The sequence below is a fragment of the Excalfactoria chinensis genome, chromosome 2, assembly GCF_039878825.1.
Source record: "Excalfactoria chinensis isolate bCotChi1 chromosome 2, bCotChi1.hap2, whole genome shotgun sequence".
NCBI lineage: Eukaryota > Metazoa > Chordata > Aves > Galliformes > Phasianidae > Excalfactoria > Excalfactoria chinensis.
In genome coordinates this window covers 141,050,192-141,075,474 of record NC_092826.1, presented here as the reverse complement: position 1 = coordinate 141,075,474, position 25,283 = coordinate 141,050,192, and the positions used below count along the sequence as shown (strand labels likewise).

General features: G+C 54.6%; 1 protein-coding gene across 10 annotated transcripts in view; it reads left to right on the top strand.

Moving 5' to 3' along the window:
• Positions 1-25,283, top strand: part of MAP4 (microtubule associated protein 4) — a 90,155-nt gene that overhangs the window by 4,169 nt on the left and 60,703 nt on the right. For 8 of the 10 annotated variants that reach the window (XM_072330434.1, XM_072330438.1, XM_072330429.1 and 5 more), the window contains exons 2-3: positions 12,320-12,373; positions 23,795-24,045. In XM_072330434.1, the coding sequence (XP_072186535.1) occupies positions 23,814-24,045 (232 nt within the window). In that variant the 5' untranslated portion in view covers positions 12,320-12,373; positions 23,795-23,813. The remainder of the gene's footprint in view (positions 1-12,319; positions 12,374-23,794; positions 24,046-25,283) is intronic. The other 2 variants (XM_072330430.1, XM_072330432.1) reach the window with 2 other exon arrangements.

The following is a 25,283-nucleotide window of genomic DNA, read 5'->3' as shown; positions in this document are numbered from 1 at the left end:
GAAAGCTGCTCTTGAGCCCAGCTGAGGGTGCTGACATCGGGTTTAAGCAAAGTGAAGCTGTTATCAGGTGGATCTCCAAGCGTGTTTACATGCACTTGGGTTACAGCTCCTCAAGTGCAGGGAGATGGGCTCGGTCCGTGCTCACCGTGCACACCCAGGGTGCTGGGGATCCCAGCAGCTGCAGTGCCAGTTCCTGCTGGTCATTTGATCTTGTCGCTGCTGGGATCCCCTTTGTGTTGGCCTGGAACGGGCTGGGCATCGCATCCAGGAATCTCACATTTGGGCGCCTGTTGTTCTCATTGATCCATGGTTTTTTTCCTCCCAGCCCTCCCCTTTGTTTACATTGGCAGTTCTCCTCCTGCCCATCTCCTGACCCTGCAGAAGCTGTTCATTGCTTTTTGATTAAGCGCCCCTTAGAGATGCTCCTCTGCAGCTCCGTCTGCAGTGGCCATCAGGAACTTCCAGAGCAGGTTTTTCTGCTGCCTGCGGGTACTTAATCAATAGTAAAAGCGATTGGAAACGTCACAGTGGAGGAGCAAAGCCAGAAATCCATGGGAGGCTTCAAGCTGTGTCTGCAGCGTGAGAGGTGAAGAATGGGAGAAGGCAGCGAGTCGGAGCCTTTCCTTCCCTTTGGCTTTCGTGGTGGGGGTGGATGGCTGCTCGTGTTGGTCATGGAATGGAAGTGATTAGGAGGGTTCTGAGCCATTGATTGGGGCTGCTTCCTGAGCAGGGGGGGTGGATCTCAAAGCGATCTGTACATACAGTGGTGCCTTCAGTCTGTGTAAGGACCCAACAGCAGGCCGTGCAGTGGTGGTGATGCGCAGCTCCAGCAGTGTGACTTGGATTATAACTTCAGATGTGCTGATTTTAGCCCTGCAAAGGCAGGGAAACCTCAGGAAGGAGAGGTGGGCTGTGCAAGGGAACCTTTACAGTGACCTTAAGGCCGCGTGTGGTCAGCCTGCAGTCGGTGCTCGTGGCTGCAGCGCCGTATTCCTACCCAGCTCTGTGCAGTGCAGCAGCTGAAGTGCAACCCCTGTAGCACTGCAGAGCTGCTTCTGGGTGAAACACGCTTCTAGTTGGGCACTGGGATTTGGGCAGAGCATGTGGGGCAATAGGATCAGGCATCGCATGGGGGATTACTTATTTGTCCCGGGCTGACCCTCTTAGTGTGACCCGCATTGGTGTAACTGCTGAATGAGTGCCTGGATTTACAGGGACGTATATCTGCATTAGCACTGGTTTGATGTAACCCTGCCTTATTTGCTTTTGGCCCAGCCTATTTTCAGCTTGAGAATTCACTTTTAAGGAGAGATTCTATAACTTGCCAGAAACTGGCAGTGCAGGCCTGGATTTCCCCTTAAGTGCAACGACTGTTTTACCAGCAGCGTCTTTGTCTTCTGAATGCATCGTGCATGTCGGCTGCTGCTGCAAATCCCATCAGCCCATTGAGCTGTGCCTTCCTGGGGAGCAGTGCTGTCCATTCAGTAGATGTCAGTGATGGAGCTCTTGGTTTGCAGCAGCTCGAGCTCCCAGAGTTGCACGTAATTTTGACGTGTGACGTTCCTTCCTTGCAGAAGCTGCTGGATTTCCCTGTCTGCACAGCTCCGATGCTCCCCGTGGGCATGGTGTGTCCTGGGGCTCTGCTTTCCTGCAGTTCCTGTGTGTCTGCATTTGGTGTGCAAATAGCAGATGGCCGCGTGCTGAGCTAACCCAGCACAGCTGGTAGTCAGGCCGTACGCTGCATCTCCTCAGGTGCCGGACAAAAGCCTTCAGCCTCAGAGCACTGAGCTGTGTTGTTTAACTGCTGGAGCTGCCTGCACTCAGGGTCTGCTCCTTTTCCTCCACCTGCCCCTGATTTCCACCCCCATATCAGCTCAGCACGTGTCCGTTTTCCTCCAGGATCAGTTCCTTGCCCACCAGCCCTGCTGTGAGCCATCTGAACGTGGGGATGGAGCGTGTAATGTAAGGCAGAGCTTCTAAAGACCTGCATTCTGGCTGCCATCAGCTGATGCTGGGGCTTCTTTAAACACACTGCAGACATGTCGAATGCTTTTCCCCTGGGGAGCTGATTTCCTGCGATAACATGAGATTTCCTTTGAGGGTAGAGTCCGTGGTTATATAATGAGGGTAGGAAATGGCCTAGAAGCGACGCTGGGAGGAGAGGGGAGTTGTTTCAGTGGGTGCCTGCCAGGCAGGAGGGCAGAAATGGGTGCTGGGGTGGAATGGGGAGTAATGCCTGGCTGCCTCGGACCAGGCACTGAGCAGCTCTCCAAAGCCATGGGCCTGCATGCCGTGCTTATCTCCTGGCTGCTCCAAGCCTCCAAGAGCACTCGTCACACAGCAGAGTGCGTGGAACTATTTCATGCTGATTACCAGCTAAAAGAGGCGATTCTTCTTTTTTATTTTCCACTTCCTTAGGAAAAATATGAGAAATGGAATAACTCTGGAGGAGGGTATCCATGTCAGTGATTGCAATCAAATGAATGGCAGTGTGACATTGGCACTGCTTTATGTGATGCTGTGTAGAAGCGAAGGGCCGGTGCCTGTGAGTGCAGTAAGCTCACGTCTGGAGCTCAGCTTGAGAATTACAGCTTTTAAAGGCTGAGCTCCCGGGGACTGGCTGCCCCTTCTGGAGCCGTTCACTGCGACCTTCCCTTCCTCCTCTGCAATGCTTTGTCAGTGTTCTCAAGGAGCTGCAGTTGGGGACTGAGAGAGCACAGGCTCATGAAGGCTGGAGGTGACCTCTGGGGTCACCCTGCTGGCAGGACCCGAGTGCTGCAGCCCCCCATGGCCCCGCAGGGGGCAGCTCCAGGCACCCAGTTCTTGCCGTCCCCGCTGATCCTAATGCTGCAAAAGCCAGAAGTGGATCAGAGCAGAACTTTGTCTTGCCCTGGGTCTGGGTATGTTTATTTTCCCTGCTCTGTAATTTATCTGGAGCCTTCTTTTTTCCAGCAGTGAAATATGCTGACTGTGACTAGTGCATTTCCCAACTGAACTCTGGCAGGCTCTCCATCTCCTAATGCCGGTTGGGGTGCTGATGTAATCCTGTGGCTGAACGTGAACAGAAAATGACCCAGTGCAAAACTCAGCCTGCAAATCTGCAGGGGATTGCCGTCGGTTTGTTCCTCTCTGTGTGTGCAGCAGGCGTCCATCGCGTCCAGCACTTTGATTTGATTGCAGAAATGGGAGTTAGCTGAGCAGCGAGGTGTGGTGTGTTACAGATCCTTCCCATCCCAGCACTTCCAGGGGGAGGTTTCTCTGTGCTGTGCTCTAATGAGCGCAGTGATTGACTTGCAGATGTTGTGGGGGTGGCACAATGGATGCACAGCAGTGGGTGACACCCGGTGCTGCCGTGTCAGCCTTGTCCTTGTGGAGCCACACAGCCACGCTTTCCTGCTTGCATGAGCAGTTTTAGCAGCGCACAGAAGGCACCTGCAGTGTGTTATAAGATAGAAACAGAGTTATCAGCGATCCTCCGGAACAGAAGAGTGAGGACCAGGGAGTGCTTCTGTTTCAGCGTCCAACAGCCTGCGCCGATAAGCGCGAGGAGCGTTGCTCTCCATGCTCAATGTTTAATGCGTGCTGTCGGAGGCAGATAACGTCCCGAGTCACAGAGTCACTTACACAGCGAGCCGCCTTGATTTGGCCTGAAGTGAAATTCATTTTCCAATGAAGGGCGGCTGGCTGTGATTAGTGAAGCAGGTTGAGCTGGGGGCTGAGCTGGGAGCTGTCGGTGGGCACAGAGAGAGGGCAGTGCCAAAGGGCAGCTCGTCCCTTCCAGCACATCACTTAAAGCAGCAGCAGAGCAGGAGATTCAGGCCTCAAGTCTTATTAGTGGGATAGGGGGCAGAAAGAACGCTGCATCAGGGGAGGGAAAGGAATGTGCTGGGGAATATAAGCAAATAGTTCAGTGCAGCAGCAGAGAGGAGTGGGCTGAGATAAGGAACCGCTGATTGCTTTGGCTGCTGGAGGTCAGGGAGATGCTGTGTCTGTGCCCACTGCCGCAGCACGTGGGGGTGGACACAGAAGGCAGGAATGGCTGTCGGTCAGGAGGAAGGCTGGCCCAGCCCAGGAGGCTGCGTGCTGTCATCTCACTGTTTGCTTTGCAGCCTCTGCTGTTTGAAAGATGCCCTTCATTCGCAGGAGATGAGCAGTCTGCAGGCAGACAAGTGCTGATGTTGGGGAGGAAGCGGCACAGCTCCAAGTGAAGGCAGTGTTGTTCCTGTGCTGCTTGCTGCTACCTTTGTCCTCCTGCACCACTTATCAGACCCTGGGCTCTGATTGCCCCACAGCACTGCTTATCTCCTCTGAGAGCTTCTCCTTCAGTCTTTCAAAGTCCAGGAGCTACGAGTTGGAGATGAAAGCTGCGTGTGTTGCATTTAAACGAGTACAGAGAGAGAGGTGAGGACTGAGGGGATGCTTTAATCCACAGGAGGGGCTCAGCTCCTGTGTTCCTAACCTGGACGCTGCTGGTGGGTTGGTCTCTCCCACCTAGTTTTCACTGGGCAGCTTGTGTTAGCATACCTCGTTCCTTCTAAAGTTGTTGGAGGTGCCTGCTGGGCCGCTCTGATGGAAGGCCTGTGTCTCCATGATGGAAGGCCTGTGTCTCCGGGATGGAAGGCCGCCTGCTTCCACATTTCTTTTGTGTAAGCCGGAGGTTAATGAAGTGACTCATTCATTCCTGCGAGCTGAGGCTGAAAGGCCGCAGTGTGGGTGAGCTGCAGCAGCAGCTGTTTGGGCGAGAGACAAAGTGGCCACGGGGCAAAACTTCCTGCAGCATCTGTGCTGCTTTCGGAGGAGCTGGGGACAGAGCTGTGCCTGAGAGCTGTGCTATTGATGAGTCCATGCGATGCAAGCCAAGGCTCTTTGGATTCCTAACTACTGTTGTGTCTTCTAGGTTTTCATCTTTGTTCTTCATCGCTGTGATCCAGCTGTTAATGAATGGCACCGCACCTTGGTTGGTTTTAGTTGTGCTCTACACACTGGCCAGCTTTATTCTGCATCTGTTTTTCTTTGGCTTTTCATGGCTGAGGTGAGAGGTCTTGTGTGACTGGAGTAACAGGGCAGTGGAGAGCTGGAAAGGTTCAGCAACTGATGTGCTCAGCTGTTGGGAACCACAGAATCAAAGACTCACTGAGGTGGGAAAAGACACTGAGATCAGGCAGCCCAACCATGGCTCCTGGCTTCTGTCTTTAGGATTGGCTGCCCAAGGAGGCTGTGGGTGCCCCATCCCTGCAGGCATTCAAGGCCAGGCTGGATGTGGCTCTGGGCAGCCTGGGCTGCTGGTTGGTGACCTGCACGCAGCAGGGGGTTGGAATGAGATGATATTTAAGGTCCTTTTCAAGCCAGGCCATGCTATGGTTCTGTGATTGGTTCTGATGTTATCCAGCAAGCTGCCTCCTCAAGCACAGGAGCCTCAAGTGCCACAAATAGGGCGGTATTTGTGCTCTGTGTGACTGGGGCTCCTTTGGAGGCCACGTGAGGATTCAGCATAGAGAAGTGCCCTCGGGCAGGGTGGGCATCAGTCCTGTGGGTGCTGGCAGAGGGGTTTGGGTAGAACGCTTCTTCTCCATGTTCATTCTCCAGCAAGGGCACCTTGTGCTGCTGCAGCCTTGGGGCAAACTTCTGTCCTGCTGCACAGCTCTGCTGTGTTCTGCGCGAGGCTGTGTGTGCAGTTTGCAATGCTTTCTCATGGGGTGAATGCAAAGTATGACCAGAGAGATGCTGTAGAGTCGAAGCTTTTCTTCCCAAAACACTCAAGGATAGAAAAGCAAACCCCAAAGCCCCTCTGATTCTTGCAGTCATCCTCTTTTAAATCCGTCATTTGCCTAAAGATTGTAAATCATACAATCACAGCATGGCCTGTGCTGCACAGGCCCACAGTGCTCATCCCATTGCAGCCCCCTGCTGTGTGCAGGTCACCAACCAGCAGCCCAGGCTGCCCAGAGCCACATCCAGCCTGGCCTTGAATGCCTGCAGGGATGGGGCATCCACAGCCTCCTTGGGCAACATGTTCAGTGCGTCACCACCCTCTGCATGAAAAGTTTCCTCCTCAGATCTCGGGGTGTTTCTGTGTGTTCTGCCATCTATGGAGGTAGGAATAGGAAATATTTAGTATTAAGAAATGAACAGAATCTTCTCTGCTGAACAAAGCGAACCTTCCCACGAGACGCCTTTCCTACCGACCCACAGCCTGACGCCAGCTCACTTCTAGACGCACGGCAGCGTGCAACAAACGGCTTTTTGATCAAGTTTGCTGCTGGGAATGAGCTCATTGTGGTGACCAGGCGGTCCCTGTGCGCAGCTCCAACTATGTGCTGGGACAAAAGTGTGCTGAGTCGGCGGAGCAGCGCCGGGCGCTGCTGGGGGCCGTTGGTTGTGCAGGGCAGGTGGGGGCTGCCAGCTGCATGGCTTTGTTTGGCCGCTTCCATCTCTGAAGACCTCAGCCTGGAGGTAGGTTTAAGTGAGCACTGCTTTCTGTGAGTTTAACACAGCTATTTTCCAGGCAGTCTCATTAATATCCCCCTTGTTTTTTTAGGGGTCGATGCTGTGTATGAATAGTAGCGTTCTCTAACTCAGTTTTAAAGCCCAGTACAGCGGGTCCATAGCCCTGATGTATGAAATCACCCATCTCTATTTTCTCACGGTGTTGACACAGAAGCTCTGTGCCAATGAGGACGTCTCTTAAGCAGGTGGGGTGATTGATCTGCTGCTCTCTGGAGGCATTTCGGACTCTGGCACAGCTTTACCCCACAAAAACATTCAGTGACGGCTGCGTGGTGATACCCAGAGTCAGCCCCAGCACCATCCTTCATGGACAGCCATAGAATCACAGCAGGGCTCAGGCTGGAGCAGGTCTTAAAGGTGTTGGAATCAGGAGGGCCCAGGTTGGAAAGGACCAGAGGAGAGGGCCCTGTCCTCATTGGAGAGGGTCCAGAGGAGACCACAAAGATGCTCAGAGCTGCAGCACCTCCCTACAAAGACAGGCTGAGGGAGCTGGGCTTGTTCAGCATGGAGAAGAGAAGGCTGCGGGGTGAGCTCAGTGCAGCCTGCCAGGACCTGAAGGGAGCCTCCAAACAGGAGGGGAGTCAGCTCTGTGAAAGGGGAGATCAGAGCAGGACAAGGGAGATGGGTTGGAGCTGAAGGAGGGCGGGTTGAGGGTGGATGTCAGGGGGAAGTTCTGTACTGTGAGAGTGGGGAGGTGCTGGAACAGCTGCCCAGAGAGGCTGTGGATGCCCCGTCCATCCCTGGAGGTGTTGAAGGCCAGGTTGGATGGGGTATATACCTGGGCTGCTATTCAATGGGCAGGTTGGTGGCCCTGCCTGTGGTGAGGGGTTGGGGCTTCGTGATCCTTGGGGTCCCTTCCAACCCAACCATTCTGTGTGATTCTGTGACCCACAAGGACCAATAGTGATCCAGTTCCAACCCCTGCCCCGGGGTGCTGGTACTGTTGGGCATTACTGTATTGCTGCAGCAGACAAAGTTTGGAAGCTTGTAAAGGTGAGAGCATTGCCAGAAGGACGCTCTCCTTCCTCCATGGCAATTCCTGTGTGTGTTATCAGAGGTGCTTCTGTGTGGCTGGAGGTGCTGGGCTTCAGTAAACACGGGAATGATGGGGTCTCACTTGGCAGTGCAAACTGCTGCTGTCAGTGGTGACTAATGGTCCCCTGCTTTCTACATATGTCCATCTCTGAAAGCATAGCAGTGCTTTAACACATGCAGTCGAGTGGCTCTCACTGTTGTGTGCTTTCTCAACCTCAGCTATTCCCTTTGGTTTGGGTGTGAGCATCAGCCGTGTCCACCTTGCTCACCAAATGGGCATTCAGCAATGTGCCCAAACAAGATGGGCTCAGCTCAGTGTCTGCTGGCTGAAGGGCAGGTTCTGCAGTGCCTGAGGCTGCAGCACTTTGTTCTCCCAGTGGCAGCAGTGGCTGTTTTCCTTTAGTCTCTCAGCAGGACGTGGTTATCTGCTGCCCTTGGGTGCGCTGTGAGCCGCGTGCTGCCTCTGCAACGCTTGGAAACGCGACGTGTGTGGAGGGGGAGCCAGGAAGGTTCACTCTGAGCTCGTTGCGATGTTTTACTTCTATCAGTGCAATGCTGAGAACTGCTTGAGGAAAGAGGAGAACAGGAACGGGCTGGAGCTGCTGCTCTGGAGGAGATGGGAGAGCTTCCCTCCCATCACAGCACAGCGCTGAGATCCTTATGGGAAACCTTCCAGGCACTGTCCCTGTTCCAAAGGGATGTTTTGCTTTGGGTGGGAGGTGGCAGTGGCAGCTGGATGGTGAGGAAGAGCCATTGCAAAGGGTGTGCAATCACTCTTTTAATTGCACCTTAAGCATCGCAGCTGCTCCATTTTGCCCCCTCTTCCCCCACACAGAAACCGCCCGGCCGAGCCCTTTGCTCTGGCTTTTGTCTGCGTGCTGTTGGACGATGGAAGCAGCCCATGTGAGTGCTGTGGGCCAGGCTGGCAGCTGGGAGAAGAGCTAAAATGGTCTCCTTTGTGCCTCGGAAAGGTGATATGCAATCCTATAGCAAACGGCTACATGGTAATGATCCGAACTTACCTGGCTGCACCGCTGTGACCTCCGTCTCCCCTTCTTCCCTTTCATCAGGTGTGCTTATCGCTTTCTGCTTACACCTTACAGGATGAATCTCCTCTTACTCGCTCTGATTTTTAGCTGGAAGTCCTAAATATGAGTGCTGGGCTCAGAGAATGAAAGGCCTTCTTCCCAGAGGGGCTGATGGCAGCTGGGTGCCCCATAGAGCACAGTGTGCCCACACAACCAGGCTGCCCCACAGCAGGGAGGTGACGTTTGGGCTCCTCTTGCAGCACCCAGAGGGATGCAGCCTCCTGCTGAGGCTCTCATGTCTGTAACCAGAGCCCATGGTGGGCTGTTTCAGCAGCTCTGGTGTCCTGGGTGCTGCTGCTGTGTCATGGCAGCGAATCCAGCCCCGTGCACAGAGCTTTCAAGCAGTCCTTGCTCTGAGAGCTCATAGAATCACAGCATGGTTGGGTTGGAAGGGACCCCAAGGATCACGGAGCTCCAACCCCCCACCACAGGCAGAGCCACCAACCTCCCCATTGAATGGCAGCCCAGGCTGCCCAGGGCCCCATCCAACCTGGCCTTCAACAGCTCCAGGGATGGACGGGGCATCCACAGCCTCCAGACAGGAGGGGAGTCAGCCCTTGGAGCTTCGTGATCCTTGGGGTCCCTTCCAACCCACGTCATTACTGTGAGTTGTGCCAGCGTTGCTGCTTCTGTACAGCACGGTGTCAGAGGTGCTTCATGTCCCTCCAGTAGCTCGGCTCTCAAGCTGCCACGTTGGTCACTTGTCCACGCTGAGCTGCAGTGTGAGGTGCAGGAACACAGGAGATGGGAGCTCTTCCCTCTTTGCCCGTTCCCTGAACACAGCAGGCAGCGTCCTTTAATCCGCTCCATGTTGTTCTATGGCTGCTGGCTCCCGCAGCTTCCAGCAGAACGAATTGCCTCTCCTTGTGTCAAGGATGGAGTTTCAGCATCCAAATGGGGTTATGGGGCTCTGCAGCAGCCGATGCACTGTCTGAGTGCATGAGCCTCACTGTGTGCCTGTCAGCCTCCGTGCCCACAGAGCCCTGTTTGTTAGAGCTTGTCCCCTCGGATAAGGACTAAATGCAGACGTTGCCAACGTGTGTCTGTGTGCTCTGCGGCTGCACAGCTTTGTTGTTCCGTCTTCTGTCCCCGTTGGGAAGCGCCATCTCTTTTGACAAGGAGTAATGCTGTGTGAGTCCAATGGGAGAAGCTGGACTTCATGGCTACAAACGTTTCCCCAGAAGAAGGGTCTGCTTTTGGAGTTGAATGGAGCTCCGTCTTGTCTTCAGCCTGGAGCAGGACAAGGGGAAATGGATTGGAGCTGAAGGGGGGCAGACTGAGGGTGGATGTTCTGTAGGTTGGATGGGGCCCTGGGCAGCCCGGGCTGGTATTCAATGGGGAGGTTGGTGGCCATGCCTGTGGTGGGGGCCACAAAGGAGGCCACAAAGCCCACCAAGGGGAGGGCTGACCATGAACGCCCCTCTGGTGCTGGCTGCAGGCTGGGCTGGGCAGTGTGGGAGAGGGGATGGCATCAGGTTTTGATGCTGCTTTGCATGGTAATGTCACAAGCAAATGTAGGAAATGAGCTGTTAGGAGAAGTGTGAAATGGCTTGTGCTTCATTGCAGAGCCTGTCTGAAGAGTGGGAGGGGGATTTCCTCGTGTCAAGCTGTAGTGAAGTTCCTGCTTGTGTTTTTTTCTCTAGGGTGGGACTGAGGTGGAAGCCTGGGATGTCTGTGGGTTACTGCCTACTGTGCTGCCTGCGGAGCTTACTCACAAGGCCATGTTGAGCCCTGGCTGTTATGCAGTGTGATGCTGCTGGGGGTGCAGCCCTCCAGCCGTGATGTGCCATCCCTCATGCTCCCCATGTAGTGGTGTGCTGCAGATTTGGGCAGCAGGCTGCCTGCCTGGAGAGCTGGAAATGCAGCGTTAGGGGTGGGAGGTGTCAGGAAACCCAACGTGTGACTTTCTCATCCCAGGGAATGGAATCTTCTGGAAATGGAGTGTTGCTTATCGAGAGTAATGAGGGAGCTTGGAGGGCGTCTGATAGGGAGAATGGCACATTCCTTGTTAGTGCTTAATTGCACTGAAGCACATTCCATTTTGGTGGATAAGTGGCAATCCTGAGTGTGTCTGGAGGTTTGCTCTGTCTCCCTTTGGGCAGCACAGCAGTGTATGTTCAGGTTTGTATGTGAACCACAGAACCATTGGGGCTGGAGTCTGCATGACCGTGATGTGGGGAGCGGTGGCTGTGGGATGGAGTCCTCAGATCCACATCCCCACTGCTCTGAGCCCCCCCGGGTTGGTGACTTCATCTGGGGTGATGGAACAGCTGCCCAGAGAGGCTGTGGATGCCCCGTCCATCCCTGGAGGTGTTGAAGGCCAGGTTGGATGGGGCCCTGGGCAGCCTGGGCTGCTATTCAATGGGGAGGTTGGTGGCCCTGCCTGTGGTGGGGGGTTGGAGCTCCGTGATCCTTGGGGTCCCTTCCAACCCAACCCATTCTATGGCTGCTGTTCCATGGGCAGCTGTGCCAGCACCAAACTGCCCTTCAGGAGGAGAGATTGTCCTTAATGTAGAAAGGAGGGAAAAAAACCAACCCAATTTTGTTCACGTTCACCCTGAATGCTTTGGGGACTGTGAGAATAACCGCTGTGTTCCAGGTGACGGTGTGGTCACCCACTGAGGAGGAGCAGGTAGGATGGTGGCAGCCCTGCTGGTGGGCCTGGATGGAGCTGGAAGGCTTTGAGATGCTCAGTGATAAAAGCACGTGGAGCCAGAGGGGCTGAGGAACCGGAACTACTGGTGCAGGGCATGAAACTGTCTATTATAGGGTTAGTGCGATGGGCCAGCATGCAAACCGGGCACTGCCTGTTTTCTGAGAGCAAAGGTGAGATCAACATGAGGGGCGGGTGTGCTGTGGGGTGTAAAGGAAGAACACACGGCTCCTCCTGCCTTGTGCTGCTTTCCAGCCTCATGGCACAAACACAGCAGTGGGGAGGAATAAAGCTGCGAACTATGGGTGAAGGCTGCAAGGTGTGAACAGCCATCTCAGGTGTTAGGAAAGTCCCCCTGCTGTTTGTTGGGGTGGGGAGGTGGCTGTGACTGGCAGTGGGATGCACTGTTCAGCACGCGCTGTCTGCATGGCAGTGGTGCATCCCCCTCTTACAGCACTGTGCCTCCTGCCCCAGCAAAAGGAGATGAAGCATTTCTGCTTGCCAGCGCCCCGTGCACGGGGAACAAAGCGGTGTTTGCAGCTTTGGATGGTTCCTGGGGCCTTGTCTGAATGCTGCTCTTTGCAGGTTGAAGAGGCTGCAGGCGTGGTGCAGGAAGATGTGTGTCCCTCAATCAGACACGATGTGTTTCCCCGCTCCTCGAGGGGCTGAGCAGCTCTCCCAGCCCTTATGAAGGGAATGGGGCCCTCGTGCTTTCCTCACTGGAGCGCCCTGCCTTTAGTCCAGCCTGCAGTGGGGCTGTTTGCATGGGGCTCCTGTCCATGGAACATGAGGTGTCTATTTGCAGGGAGAGGAACAAGCACATGTGAATCAGCCTAACTTTGCATTCATAAGCAGATACTGAGACACTGACTTGGTTCTCACTGTGGTGAAGAACAGGCTGAGTGTCTCTCCATGAGCTCTGAGATACTTGACTGGCTCTTCTTTTGCAGCTTGATTTGCTGCATCGTAAGCCGATGCACAAATACTTGGTGCCTGTTTGGCTTCCTCTTAATAATGCGCGTGTTGTGTTTTGCAGACAGGCATTTTCTGAAGACTGAAGGACCTGCTGAAAGGATCACCTGCTTTTGAGGTACGGACCGCTTTTGTTTCAATGATCCAGCATTAAATCTGTGCTCAGAAGTGAAGGTTTGGTGCAGCTGTGTGTGCACACTGAGGTCTGCTCTTCTGGGCCGTCCATCTGCCATCCAGAGCTCTGGGATCTCATGGGCTCCCATGGAAGCTCAACATCCAAACCTGGCAGAGCCTGGCTACAGCAGGTGGGCTTTTGGATCTTGGAAGGGACCTCAAGGATCATGAAGCTCCAACACCTCTGATGTAGGCAAGGCCACCAACCTCCATATCTAATACTGGACCAGTGTGATGATACTTGGCTCTAAAGAGCTTGTTAAAACTGTCTTGAAGTGACAGTGGCCTTTTGCATCTCCTGAGGTTTTGTTGTGTGGGATAAAGCAGTTCCCAGAACACCTTACTTGATTTTCCTCCATAACTGATGGAAGGGAGGTGTGCAGTCCCATCTCTTGGGTCAGGCTGGCGCTCTTCTGTCCCCATTCATGAGATGACTGAAGCCAGGCTCGGCGGCAGCAGCACCAGTTGTTTGTGCCATGTGTTGTGGCTGCCTGCCAGACTGACTGAAGTCATCCCCTAAAAGCTGTTTGTCAGAAAGCCAAAGGAGCTGGCTTATCTCGCTCTGGGTGGGATGGAGGGGGTGGGAGGGAGGTGCCCAGGTGCTGCGCGTGCTTTTCCTTATGGCCTCAATAGAGCTGAGGAGGTCACGAGAGGTGGAGCCTCACCTCCCACGGGGAGTTGGTGTGCTGAGAGCTGGGCCCAGCTGAGTGGGAGAGCGCTGTGCTGCCCTCCCTGCTTGCTCCTCTTCTGCACTTCCTCCAGCTTCACTTGGCTTTGGCTTCTGCTTGTACATCTGCTGGGCTCCTTGGATGTCTTTAACTGTATCTTGGAATCCTATCATAGACTGGCCTGGCTTGCAAAGGCCCACAGTGCTCATCCAGTTCCAACCCCTTGCTGTGTGCAGGTCACCAACCAGCAGCCCAGGCTGCCCATAGCCACATCCAGCCTGGCCTTGAATGCCTGCAGGGATGGGGCATCCACAGCCTCCTTGGGCAACCTGTTCAGTGCGTCACCACCCTCTGGGTGAAAAACTTCCTCCTCATATCCAACCTAAACCTCCCCTGTCTCAGTTTAACACCATCCCCCTCGTCCTATCACTGCCCACCCTCACAAACAGCCTTTCCCCTCCTGTTTATTCGCTCCCTTCAAGCACTGGATGCCCACAATGAGGTCTCTCCGGATCCTTCTCTTCTCCAAGCTAAACCAGCCCAGTTCCCTCACCCTTTCCTCATAGGAGCTGCTGCAGCCCTTTCCTCACTTGTGTTCACCTCCAGGTTGGTTGAGGCGGTGAGTTTGTTTTCCTCCTTTCTCTTCCAGTTGCACAAAAGCAGCAGTCACGGTACGAGCTGACTTCCCAATCCCAGGAACGCTCCTGGTTGTACCTTACAACCCGTGTTGTTCCGTGCTTTCAGGACATAGGAACCAGGCAGGTGTTTCCCACAGACTGTATTCAGCAGCTAAAAACGCTGCCTGATGTAACTTATCCGGGAACAGCTCATCCACCCTCACTGAGCGCCTGAATGAATGAATGGAGGCAGCTTCCTCCCCAGCATCCTCTGCAGGAGCCGGGGGCAGGCAGGAAGCAGGAGGTGCTGGGGCAGGTCGGCTGTTGGCTGCTTCTCAGGGGATGGCCTGGGTGGTGTGGTTCCACATTGGTCACATTCTGGGCTGGATGTGGCTCTGGGCAGCCTGTTCTGCTGGTTGGAGACCCTGCACGTAGCAGGGGTTGGAACTCAGTGATGATTGGGGTCCTTTTCAATCCAGGTCATTCTGTGTCTCTGTGATTCCCTGCTCTCTTGAACCACAGCCACTGCCCAGAGCTCTTGTAGCACTCAGTTTATTTGGTTGTTGCATTGCAGTGTGTTTAGGTGGAGAAAGTACTTCTAAAAACATTTCCTGCTGGATTAACTCACACTTTTTGTGTAACTGCTGAAGCTGGAAGGAAAACACGCACAGAACCACATCTTTAGGATCAGTTTCACTGGTGAGCTGCAAACTAGGTGGAGGCTGCTGCTGACATCATTGCATAGGAGTGAGTAGCTGCTGCTTGCTTTGCAACGCCCTGCTCCCATCCTGCACGGAGCTCTGCCCACAGCCAAGTCTGCCTGGCTGAGAACGTCCTCTGCCCTTACGCCAGTCAGCTGTGCTGCTCATCCTGCTGGGGGCTGGCAGGTTGCTGCTGGAGGGGCTGCAGCCTTGTGTTGTTCTGGATGGAAGCTGCCCATGTCAGAGCACGGAGCTCTTGCAGCTGATCCTGCCGTGTGGAAGCCAGTCATTCCCTAAGGCAGCCTAACTGCCTCACCGCATGGAGACCTGCAGGTTTGCATTGCTCTCTGTCACAAAACCTCTGCCTTTGTGCCCTGACCAGTGCCTTGTTGTTCTGCCATGGCTGGATGTGTTGCTGTCAGGAGCACGGAAATGTAAATACAATCACAGTTGAACTGCAGCAGCTACTCCCTTCCTTCTTGAGTGACTTCCTGCTCGTGCTCTAGGCGATGGAAGCTGCTCTGCATTCATAAGCTGCAGAAATGAGTGTTCTTCTCCTGCTGCCATTCCATTGGGCTTCAAAATCCAGAGGATTGGAGCAAGAAGTTGTAGTTACTCTCATCTAAGTGCCTTAAGCCCAAGAAGCAAGTTAAGGCCCCGTGCTGGAGCTCCTTTGGTGCTGTCCTGGGCCTGAGAGTGGTGCAAGTGCTGCTAACGGGGCATCTTCATAGATATAAGCATCCAGGTTGGAAAAGGCCTCTGAGATCATCTAGTCCAGCCATCAACCCACTGACTTTAACCAGAGAACTTGGACCTTTAACCAGATGAGTGCAGGCGCTGTTAGAGCTGAACCAAGTCTGTGTTCTTCTGCTTGTGACGTTTGAGCAAGGTTGATCAAAGAGTTAACTCATCCATTGGAGCAATGGCTGTATTCCTTCCCGACTTCAGCTTGCCCATGTTCCGTACCTTAGAGAGCTGTTTCATGAGTGCGGATGTCAGTCACTTTCTTATCTAGGCTGGATTTTTGTTGTTAAAACAACATTAGATAATGCAAGGACTCGATGAGTGAAATCTGGGCTCTGACATGCTCGGGGGGTCGGGCTGTCTGAGGAGCCCAAAGAGTCGACTTGAATTGACCTGAAGCCATGAACTGTCACATTAAAAAAGCAGCAGCACAAGACTCTGAGCAGACCGACCTTCTGGAACGAGTTATTTATCTGCAGTTCTTTCTTGCATAACCTGCCACTTCCCATGCTGTTAATATGCCCGTGCTGTGCTAATGCTGCTGCCGTGGCGGAGCAGAGCACTCCGGTGATGCTCTTATGGCACGGGGCCAACTGCATGACCAAAGTGAGCTCAATAAAAATCCCTGGGATCTTCTCTAAGAATAAGCATCACGTGAGAGCCCAGCATGCTCTGTTTGAGGCAGCTCACGTGGCCCTGGGGCGGCCCTGGGCTGGGGGATGCTCTGTGCTGTGGGGAGCAGCAGGGCCTGGGCTGTGACCTTCTGCTTCCCTCCGCGTTCAGTTTGTCAGCCCGTGGTGACACGCTGCCTCCAGAATGTTCTGTTTGGGAGTCCAAGAGCCTGCTAAGTGTCCTTATGAAAGGAGACGGGAGCGTGCTTGCTTAGCCTTGAATCTAGCCGTGTTTGATACTGCACCTTGCAGAGCTCATAGTGAGGGCAGTGTGGCGCTGGCATGGGCTGCGCAGAGGGGTGGTGGGCATGGTGGGGAGGGGTGGGGGGTCTCAGGGGCATCCCGTGCACCGAGTGACTCTGTGTTCATTGCAGGGCAGTTGGAGCAGACGGCCTTAATGGTCCCTTCCAGCTCAAACAGCTCTCTGGCTCCGCTGTGTGCAGCTGGGGGGCTTTCTGAGCACTGTGGTTTCTCTCTCTCCCCTCGTGGCCTGGGAGGTGCAGAGCCTGCTGTGGGTTCAGCATTGGCTCCAAGAAACGCCTGTGCTCACCCCTCTGGGAGCTTTATGGCAGCTCAGTGGGCCTTCCCCTGCTTTGCCTGCGATTCTGGAACAAGTCTGACCATTGCTTTGAAGCTCTGTGTTAATGGAGTGCCCCTTTCTCTTGGATCATCCCCAGGCATTGTTTACTTCCCAGGCTGATAGCAAATCCCTCTACCAGCTCTCCTGGCCGGGGACTCCAGTTCCTCATGCACAGCATTCTGTGCTCCTTGAGGCTCCCACCTGGTGTTGGGTGTGCTGCTCATACTGTGTTTCTCACTTAGAGCAGACATCACTATCCATGCTCACAGCAACTGCTGAGAAGATGGGGTATGTTACAATGGGTTATGCCCATCCTGCAGGCATTCAAGGCCAGGCTGGATGTGGCTCTGGGCAGCCTGGGCTGCTGGTTGGTGACCCTGCACACAGCAGGGGGTTGGAATGAGATGAGCACTGTGGAGCAGGAGGGATCCGGAGGAGCAGAGGTGGGGATGGTGATGGAGATGAGCCTTGCGGTGCCACTCCTGGGTGCTCACTGCCACGGGGCTGGAGGGAAGGAGGCTGATCTAATGGGTGATCTGGGCTGCCTCGCTCTGCTCCCAGCAGAAAGGGCTGCAGGAAAAGGCTGAAAGCCATTATGTTCTACTGCTGGCTTTCAGTGAGATGGGAGCTGCCTTCCTTTCTGATGCATGCGCTATTAAAGGAAAGCAGCTGACGGCAACAGCTGCTTGCCTCGCCTGTTTGGTTTGTGGCTTAGCAGGCAATATGCAAGGCAGAAAGTGCTTTGGGAACAGCCAGAGCTCTCCTCCCCTGCACCCCCCGCCCCCCCCACCTCCTTGCCCTCTCCCTGCCAAGGCAGGATGGTTCCTGCCGTGATTAATGGGGCTCTCCTTGTTTGGTGCGGCCGCCAGAATCCCGTCTTCTGGGGGCGGCTGGGAAGAGACCGAAGGCTCCGGGGTGTTTCTTTCTTAAGAGAGTAAAGGAAGAGAAAGAAAAAGAGCTGAAGCTCAGCCTGAAGGTGGGCAGGCGCCTTTGTTTGCCTGAGCCGAGTATTTATGGCTTTGCAGATAACACCCCGACCTTTTTTGGTCTCTGATTTCAGTGCTCCTGCGTCGCCGCTCAGCGAGACGCTTCAAAGTCCCTCGCAGTTATTATCTATGAACTCATCTTCCATGTGGCTTTTCTGAAGGCCAGCCAAGGCCATTAATCCCCACCTTTTAGAGTCCGTAATCCCTGCTGGGGCTTAGAGGAAAGTTATTCTTGTACTGCCGGCGACGCTGCTCTGGGAGAGCGTATCTCCTGCTGCAACTTAGGGCGAGTTTATTAATGGGACTTTTTATCAGCTTGGAAACCGTACAGCTCATAATGTAGCGATCTGACTTGGACAGCCTTACCCCGTCTTGCTGAGTGGTTAATAGGGACGTTGCCCAAAGGAAGGAAATGAGGAGGCTGGTGTTCCCATATCGGCCTGCTGAGGTGTAATTACTGACAGCGAAACGCTCTTGGGAGGCACAAGTCCATGCTGAGGGATGGGTGCAGGTGAAGGCAGGGCTGGAAGGGGTCCGTCGTGGTGCTGCTGTATCACTCTTCCTCCTCTTGACCTGATGCTCCTCCAGGCTCTGGGCTCTGCAGCCAGCTGGACGCACAGTCATCCTCACACGTGTGCTGCCCTTCTGCTGTCCTCATTCAGAGACTCCCTTTGGTTCCAGCAGCTTCTCCAGCCCTCGCAATGAGTGGCTGGAGCCCCTTTGGGCTGGTGGCCTTGCAGGGCTCCGTCCTTGCCCTGTGGGGTAGCAGTGATCAGCCCAGGAATGGTGCTGCCCCTCCGCTGCTGCACAAAGTGGGGAGATTCCAAACGCACTTGGAAACTGTGGGCACATTTAGTGCAATTTAAGCTGAATTCCCAGGGATGTGGTAGAATTAATCTCTTAAATGCCCAGGATTTTCTTTCTTCCTGACTTCCCTGACCAGAATTAGGATTTTCAAGGCCATTCCCAAGCATCTTTCTGGATGCATCGCCATGCACAGAAGAGAAGCTCTAAACGAGGTACACCCTGAGCAGAGAGCACACGAATGGAGCCCCAGAGGGGGTCTAACAGAAAACTGCAGCTGAGAATCAATACAGCTGTCTGTGCCCAATGGGCTTCCTGCTGAGAGCTGGGGAGGAGGCTGCTCTGGGCTGTGTGATAGTTGTGTTCAGAGAAATCCTGCTCCTGAATATGGTTGCCCTCGAGTCCCGGGATGTTATCGGAGAGAGCCAGAGCAGCAAACAGGTCAGTCCTGCCTCTGCAGAGTCATCAGCTGCTCCGGGTGCTTTCTGAGCAATAGCTGGGCCTGTTCCATGAGCTTTCCCTGCAGCAACACTTTGGAAACAAGCTCTCAAAAGGAAGGACGTGAATGTATAAATACAGCCTGATGCAGTCAGTCATCTTTGGCTTTCATGGCAGTCCCCATACCAAGTTGCCATAGGTGCTGTGGCACCACAAACGGACCCTCGTTGTCCTGAAGAGCTCCAAACCATTCCCCTTGTCCTGCCCTTACTTAAAAACAAGCCTTTATTTGACAACGAAAGGCTGAGTGATGCCCTGATCTGTCCTTGCTGATCCAAGGTTTGCATTTCTTGAACAGGACCGTCCTATGTCACAAGGCTTTTGCCCCCAAGAGGCTGGAGCAGCTTTGTCATCTCGTTGCTGTTTGCTTTGGTTTTTACAACCCCTAATTTGCCTTTCCTGAGCTCTCAGCAGCTGGTCGAGCACTCTGCAGAGCAGCCAGCTCCGCTGGCATTGCTGTTTGCACCTGGGAGCTTCTCAGTCCTCGCCGTCTGCTGCTTGTGTGGATGCTTTGCAGGTCTGCCTGGTGTCAAGGTGGGATTACAAGCTGATGGCTGAGTCATTCTGCGTGCTGGGTTTAGGACAAGATGGTCCTTAAGGGCCCTTGCAGCCCCTCAAATCACTGAGCAGGAACATCACGCTGCTCTTCCCAGAGCGGTACAACACCTGCCCACCTTGCTGGCAGGCTGTTAGTGCTCAGTGCTGGCAGTGCAGAGGAGGTGCTCACTGACCTCTGCCCACATTGCAGCCCTCCTGGAGCTCGCCCAGCCTGCTGCCCAGCTCTGTCTGCAGGCACTGGATCGAGTGCAGGGATGTCTGAGGAGCAGGAAAGAAGCCGAATTGGCCTCGGATCTCCAGGAGAGCTTTCCCAGCACACTCAGATACCTGCAGACCGATGTCTCACCTTACTCATTAGTAAACTAAATTCACCCATTTACATGCTGAATAATTGCGTGTGGCAAAAGAGTGCGTCAGTGGCTTCATTAATGCTTTCCTGAAGGTAGCTGAGTTGATGGAAACGTTTGGAGCTTATGGAGCAGAGATGTTTGCTGTGGGCTCATCTGCAGGCTGGCTGTAGAAGCTGCCATTGCCGAGGGTTGGAGGTAGGACAGGTTTTGGTGCAGCCATGGGCAGCCTTCAGCTTCATGCAGCTTAGGGAGTTTTTCCTCTTTTGCCTTCTGCTTTCTTGGGCTGACTTCCTTTTTCTGACTTGTTTCTATGTTCCAATCCAAAGCAGCTCTGACCCCAGGCAGTGGTTTTGCTCACACTCAGCCTGTTCAGATGGCATCCAGCCGTCCTCTCCCAGGTGGACCAGCAATCCTTGGAGCTCCTGCAGCTCACTTCCTTATCTGCTTGGGTCCACGTTAGTCCCTGCTTGGGAGTGTGTGAGTCCATTATCTGTGGCTGAATGGGCTGCAGACAGCTCAGGGATCTCAGCAGTAGCTTCACAGTGTGTGCAGAGCCTGCTCGGCCTGCTGCTGCAGGAGGAGCTCAGGTGAGATGGCAGCCTGAGCTGGGGGTGGAAGTGGGGAGATGGCAGATGTGTGGGGGGCAATGGAGCGAGCTGCACTGCCGGCAAGCAGTGGTGGCTGGAGCTCTGTCTCCTCTCTGGAGCTCTGTTGACAGGCACAGCTGTGAGCCTATCTGAAGTGGGAAGTTAAAGCACTACATTTATCTTGCGCGGCCATAAGCTGACTGTGAAGGTTTGCATCAGCTCTCATTGCTGGACACTTGCTGGGGTGTGATTCGGTGGCCGCTTCCCACCAGCTGCTCGTTTTGAGCTCATTGCAGTGTTCTTCTATCGAGCAGGTTGGGCACGTTGCTCCTGTTGGCCCTGCTGGGCTGGGGGGGTCTGAATCCCACTCCTTAGTGACTCAGCGCCATCCATTCCCTGTGAGCGCTGCAGCCGGGGATGACTGAGCATCTGGAGCCCCACAAAGTGCCCTTGGGAGCACAGCTAAGAAAAGCACGGAGTGACAGCCCCAGCCCCAGCCCTGCTCTTCTCCATGGCGAGGAGCTAATTTTAAAGGAGTGAGGGGATCTGCTGAAACAACACACCTGCTGCCCGCACATCAGGGCGGCAGCGCCTCCCCCGAGCAAAAAGCAGGAGCGGGGCGGTGGTGTTTGTTACTCTTTCCACTCAGCATCGCATGCTTGTGAGCAGATGGTGCCCCTTGGTGCGGCTGTAGGAGGGGATGCACTGTGAGGGATGCTCTGCATCCACCCCTTCGTAGGACCAGAGCTCAGAGGGAGCCCATCCCACACCCGCTGCCCTGGGGGAGGTGAGTTGGTGGCACGGCTGGGCCTGTGGGAGCAGTTGGCAGCTTTGTCATATGAGGGGCATCCAACCTGCACCTGCCCGGCTTCCCCATCGCCAGGCACAGAATGTGAGTCAGACCGATCGTAGCTACAGTCAGACTGCGTGCCTGCAGCTGCAGCCAACCCCGGGGAGCTGCAAAATGGAAATGCGAGGTTCAGCAAGCAAATTCCACTCTTCCCTAGATGGAAAGCCAGAGGCAGCGGCGACTATGAGTAAACACTGTTGGTGCCACTGCTGCCTGCTGAGGGGGTTCGTGCTCCTGGGAGGATCCCATGAGGCTGCTGGAAGGAAATGAGCTGTGAGCTGTGGCTGCTGGGGGTTGTTCCCTGGGCAGAGCACACGTGTGGTGTGTGTGTGTGTGCTCATGGCCTCTGCTGTGCTGCTGGGGTCAGATACTGAGTGAGAAGGTGGGAGAGCAAAGACTGGGGATGGGAGACGCCATGGTTGGGCTGGGGAAGGGGGAGGGATGGGTGGGTGGGTTGGGGGGTTGGATGTAGTGGTTGGTGAGCATTTGGAGCTCCAGGACAGCGTGTCTGCGCTGTTGGCAATGGGTGGGAATGGCTTTTCTCTCAGTTCAGCCCGCTGGGGGAAGGCTCTGGTGTACTGCAATGAGAAGGCTGCTGCTGGGTGCATGCAGGTCCCAGGCACAGAGCAGATGGGGCAGGTATGGGGTGTAAGCGACCGGCTGCTGCTGGGACGTGAGGAGCTCGGAACAAATCATTTTGCCAAGGGGGAAACAAAAAAGAGGGCAGGGTTTGATTTGCTGCGGAGCAACTTGAGGACTTCCTGGAAGCGGCTGAAGAATGCATCGCTACAGGAAAGCTCTCTTCCTCTCCTCCATCACCGTGGCTGCTGTGGGCCGGTTCCTTCCCACCCCTCCCTGCAGAGCTGCAGGGACACAGCACGGCTCATGCAGCCACTGTTCCACCACTGCTGCTTTCCCCGTGGGCTCTGCTCTGTGAGCCCTGGGTTGGAGCTGGGGCTGCTCCTGCCTCAGTGCCACAGCTGGAAAGCAGAGGAGCTGCTCAGGGTGCAGTGTTGCTTTGGGTGCCCTTTGCTGGTGCTTCCTGCAGCCGTGGCAGTGCTCCATGTGGGTTGGCCGGCTGCTCCGTGTGCCAGAGCCCACGTCTGAGTTTGCCCCAGAAATGCTGAAGGGTTGCATTAATTGCACTGATAGTTCTTAACGTCATTCCTGCGTTCCTTATTAGGTTAAATATAGACAAGGAGACGTCCTGCTGATAAACCTGCATCAGCTCGTTATTGTTCTTTCCCAGGAGTTGGGCTGTTTCAGTGTCCCAGCTCCTGTGCAGATCTGACACAGAGACACTGTCAGTGCTACTCCACAGCAGGTATTAGGCACAGAAGTGGTTCCACCCAGTGATTAGGAGCAGCAGCTGCGTGCTGTGAATCAGACTTGTGATGGGACATTCCCGTGCCGGGGGCGTTGCAGGTGGGATCCACCTTGGTTTGGATTTGACATCTCCTGCCAGCATCCCCCGCCCTGCTCACATGGCGGCTCCTGCATTGCTGTGCTCTGCAGGCATTTGCAAGGTTGATTAACACAGAATCACACAGGATGGTTTGGGCTGGAAGGGACCCCAGGGATCATGAAGCTCCAACCCCCCACCACAGGCAGGGCCACCAACCTCCCCATTGAATAGCAGCCCAGGTATATACCCCATCCAACCTGGCCTTCAACAGCTCCAGGGATGGACGGGGCATCCACAGCCTCTCTGGGCAGCTGTTCCAACACCTCCCCACTCTCACAGTACAGAACTTCCCCCTGACATCCACCCTCAATCCGCCCTCCTTCAGCTCCAACCCATTTCCCTTGTCCTGCTCTGATCTGCCCTTTCCCAGAGCTGACTCCCCTCCTGTTTGGAGGCTCCCTTCAGGTCCTGGCAGGCTGCACTGAGCTCACCCCGCAGCCTTCTCTTCTCCGTGCTGAATGGAAGGCTAAAGGGATGATGATGGATTATCTCACCGGAGCAACAATGAAATAATTTCTAGGCCATCTGAAAACCACTATTAAGTCTGCTCTGCCTGCAGGGTTATGGCAATGCACGTTTTGAACCTGGCTGAAGACGCCCACCCGGCACAGATTGCACTGGGAGTGGATGCTCAGTGCAGAAGGGCTTCTCTGTAGGGCGGTTGGGCAATGGTTTCCAATGGAGTGGGAGGATGGCAACGACTTGCTATTTGCACAGACCCTAAATTAAGCTGTCAAAAGGAAATGCTGCTAAAAGGCCCCTCCTGTGCTTTACCTCCCAGTCCAATCCCGGCCTTAGGATGGGTTTGTTGGCATTAGCGAGGTTTGCTGAGGACGTAAACGCTCTGCTGGCTCAAGAGCATCGCTGAGGTATCCATCAGCTTACATAACAGCCTAATCTCCATCGGGGAGGCTGGGTGGAGGCCGAGCAAGAACTCCATTCTTGTGCGTCACATCTGTGTCTGCTGCTGAGGATCTGTCATTAACTCAGGTCTGAGGCAGGGCAGAAATGGATGTGGGGCTCTTGGTGCCGGCCGGGTGTTGCCCGTCCAGGTTCTTACTCAGTTTAAGGCTATGAAAGGTCCCGTGGTGCGTAGCAGTGTCAATGCAATGCAACCTGATTGGGGTGGGGAAGGGTTTTGGTTGGGTTCTGTGCCGTGATGGGGGTTCTGTGAACATCTGGGAGTTACTGAGCGCTAAAACCAACGTTACTTGTTGTGCCAGCAAAGCTCTGAGCTCACGTTGTCCCTCACTGAAACACACCCCTTTCTTCTAATGATGTTGCAGGTTGCAAAGGTGCTCAACCATGGCTGACTTGGATCACAGCCTCAGCCTTGCGGACGCTCTGACAGAGCCACCTCCTGAGATTGAGGAAGAGGTGAAGCGGGACTTCATCGCCACGCTGGAAGCAGAGAAGTTTGACGACGTGGTTGGAGAGACGGTGGATAAAACAGACTACGTGCCTCTGCTGGACGATGACGATACGGGGAGCCAGGAACCAAAAAGCAAAGGCCATGCCGACAGCATCCAGGTGGAACGTAAGTGTCTGAAGCGGGAGAGCAAACCTGCTGCTCTCAGCATCGCTCCCCTCACTGTGATTCTGCCAGGCCTACTACACAATGGCTGTAGATGTTGCTGGTTATTTTAAGAGCTGAGGATGGAGCTGGGATTCTTCTGCTCTGCCTTCTGCTCTGCGTTCTGTAGTCGTTCCTACTCAGCACAAGACGAGGGTCATTATAATAATGATTGTAGGCTGGAGCTTTCTAGAGGAGGCACAGGCTGAGGGGGGGGAGTGCCACACACACAGTGCTTCCCATCCCAGAACAGCACGTGGGTTGATAACCCCATCTGGAGTGCCCATAGCCTGCTGCTGCTGAGCTGTGCGCCTTCATAGGGCCCTCCCTGTGTGTGAGCAGCTGAGCTGAAGCTGGCAGCTGAATCTTGCTTTGTCCCCCAATGCAAGGATCTGCTGCTTTTGATTTAGAGCCATAGAACTGGATGAACTCATACAGGGGAGCTCTGATGGCCCACAAGTCCACCTCCCTGCGGTGGCCAGGGGCACCCACGGCTCTGTCTGCTGGGGTCATATGCACTGCATGCTCACACTCATTAGTGCTGCAGCTTTGTCAGCAACTGAGATGAAGGGGGGGTTTAAACACCTTGTCTGAGTGAAAAGGGAAGCGGCGTGATGTGAGGGGTCCTGCCTGGTGCTTCTCAATACATCCAGCACAGGGAGGACGTGGAGCTCTTGTGCTGGGTCCAGAGGAGGGACACTGAGATGCTCAGAGGGCTGGAGCAGCTCCTATGAGGAAAGGTTGAACAAACTGGGCTGGTTTAGCTTGGAGAAGAGAAGGCTGCGGGGAGACCTCATTGTGGGCATCCAGTACTTGATGGGGGTGTATAAACAGGAGGGGAATGGCTGTTTGTGAGGGTGGGCAGTGATAGGACAAGGGGGAATGGTGTTAAAGTGAGACAGGGAGGTTGAGGTTGGATCTGAGGAGGAAGTTTTTCCCCCAGAGAGTGGTGACGCACTGAACAGGTTGCCCAAGGAGGCTGTGGATGCCCCATCCCTGCAGGCATTCAAGGCCAGGCTGGATGTGGCTCTGGGCAGCCTGGGCTGCTGGTTGGTGACCTGCACACAGCAGGGGGTTGGAATGGATGATGTTGAAGGTCCTTTTCAAGCCAGGCCGTTCCAGGATTCTATGAATACATACTTGGCTTCTTTGTCCTCCCTCAGATTGAGGCTGGTTACCTTTCACTTTCATTGTGGCTGTAT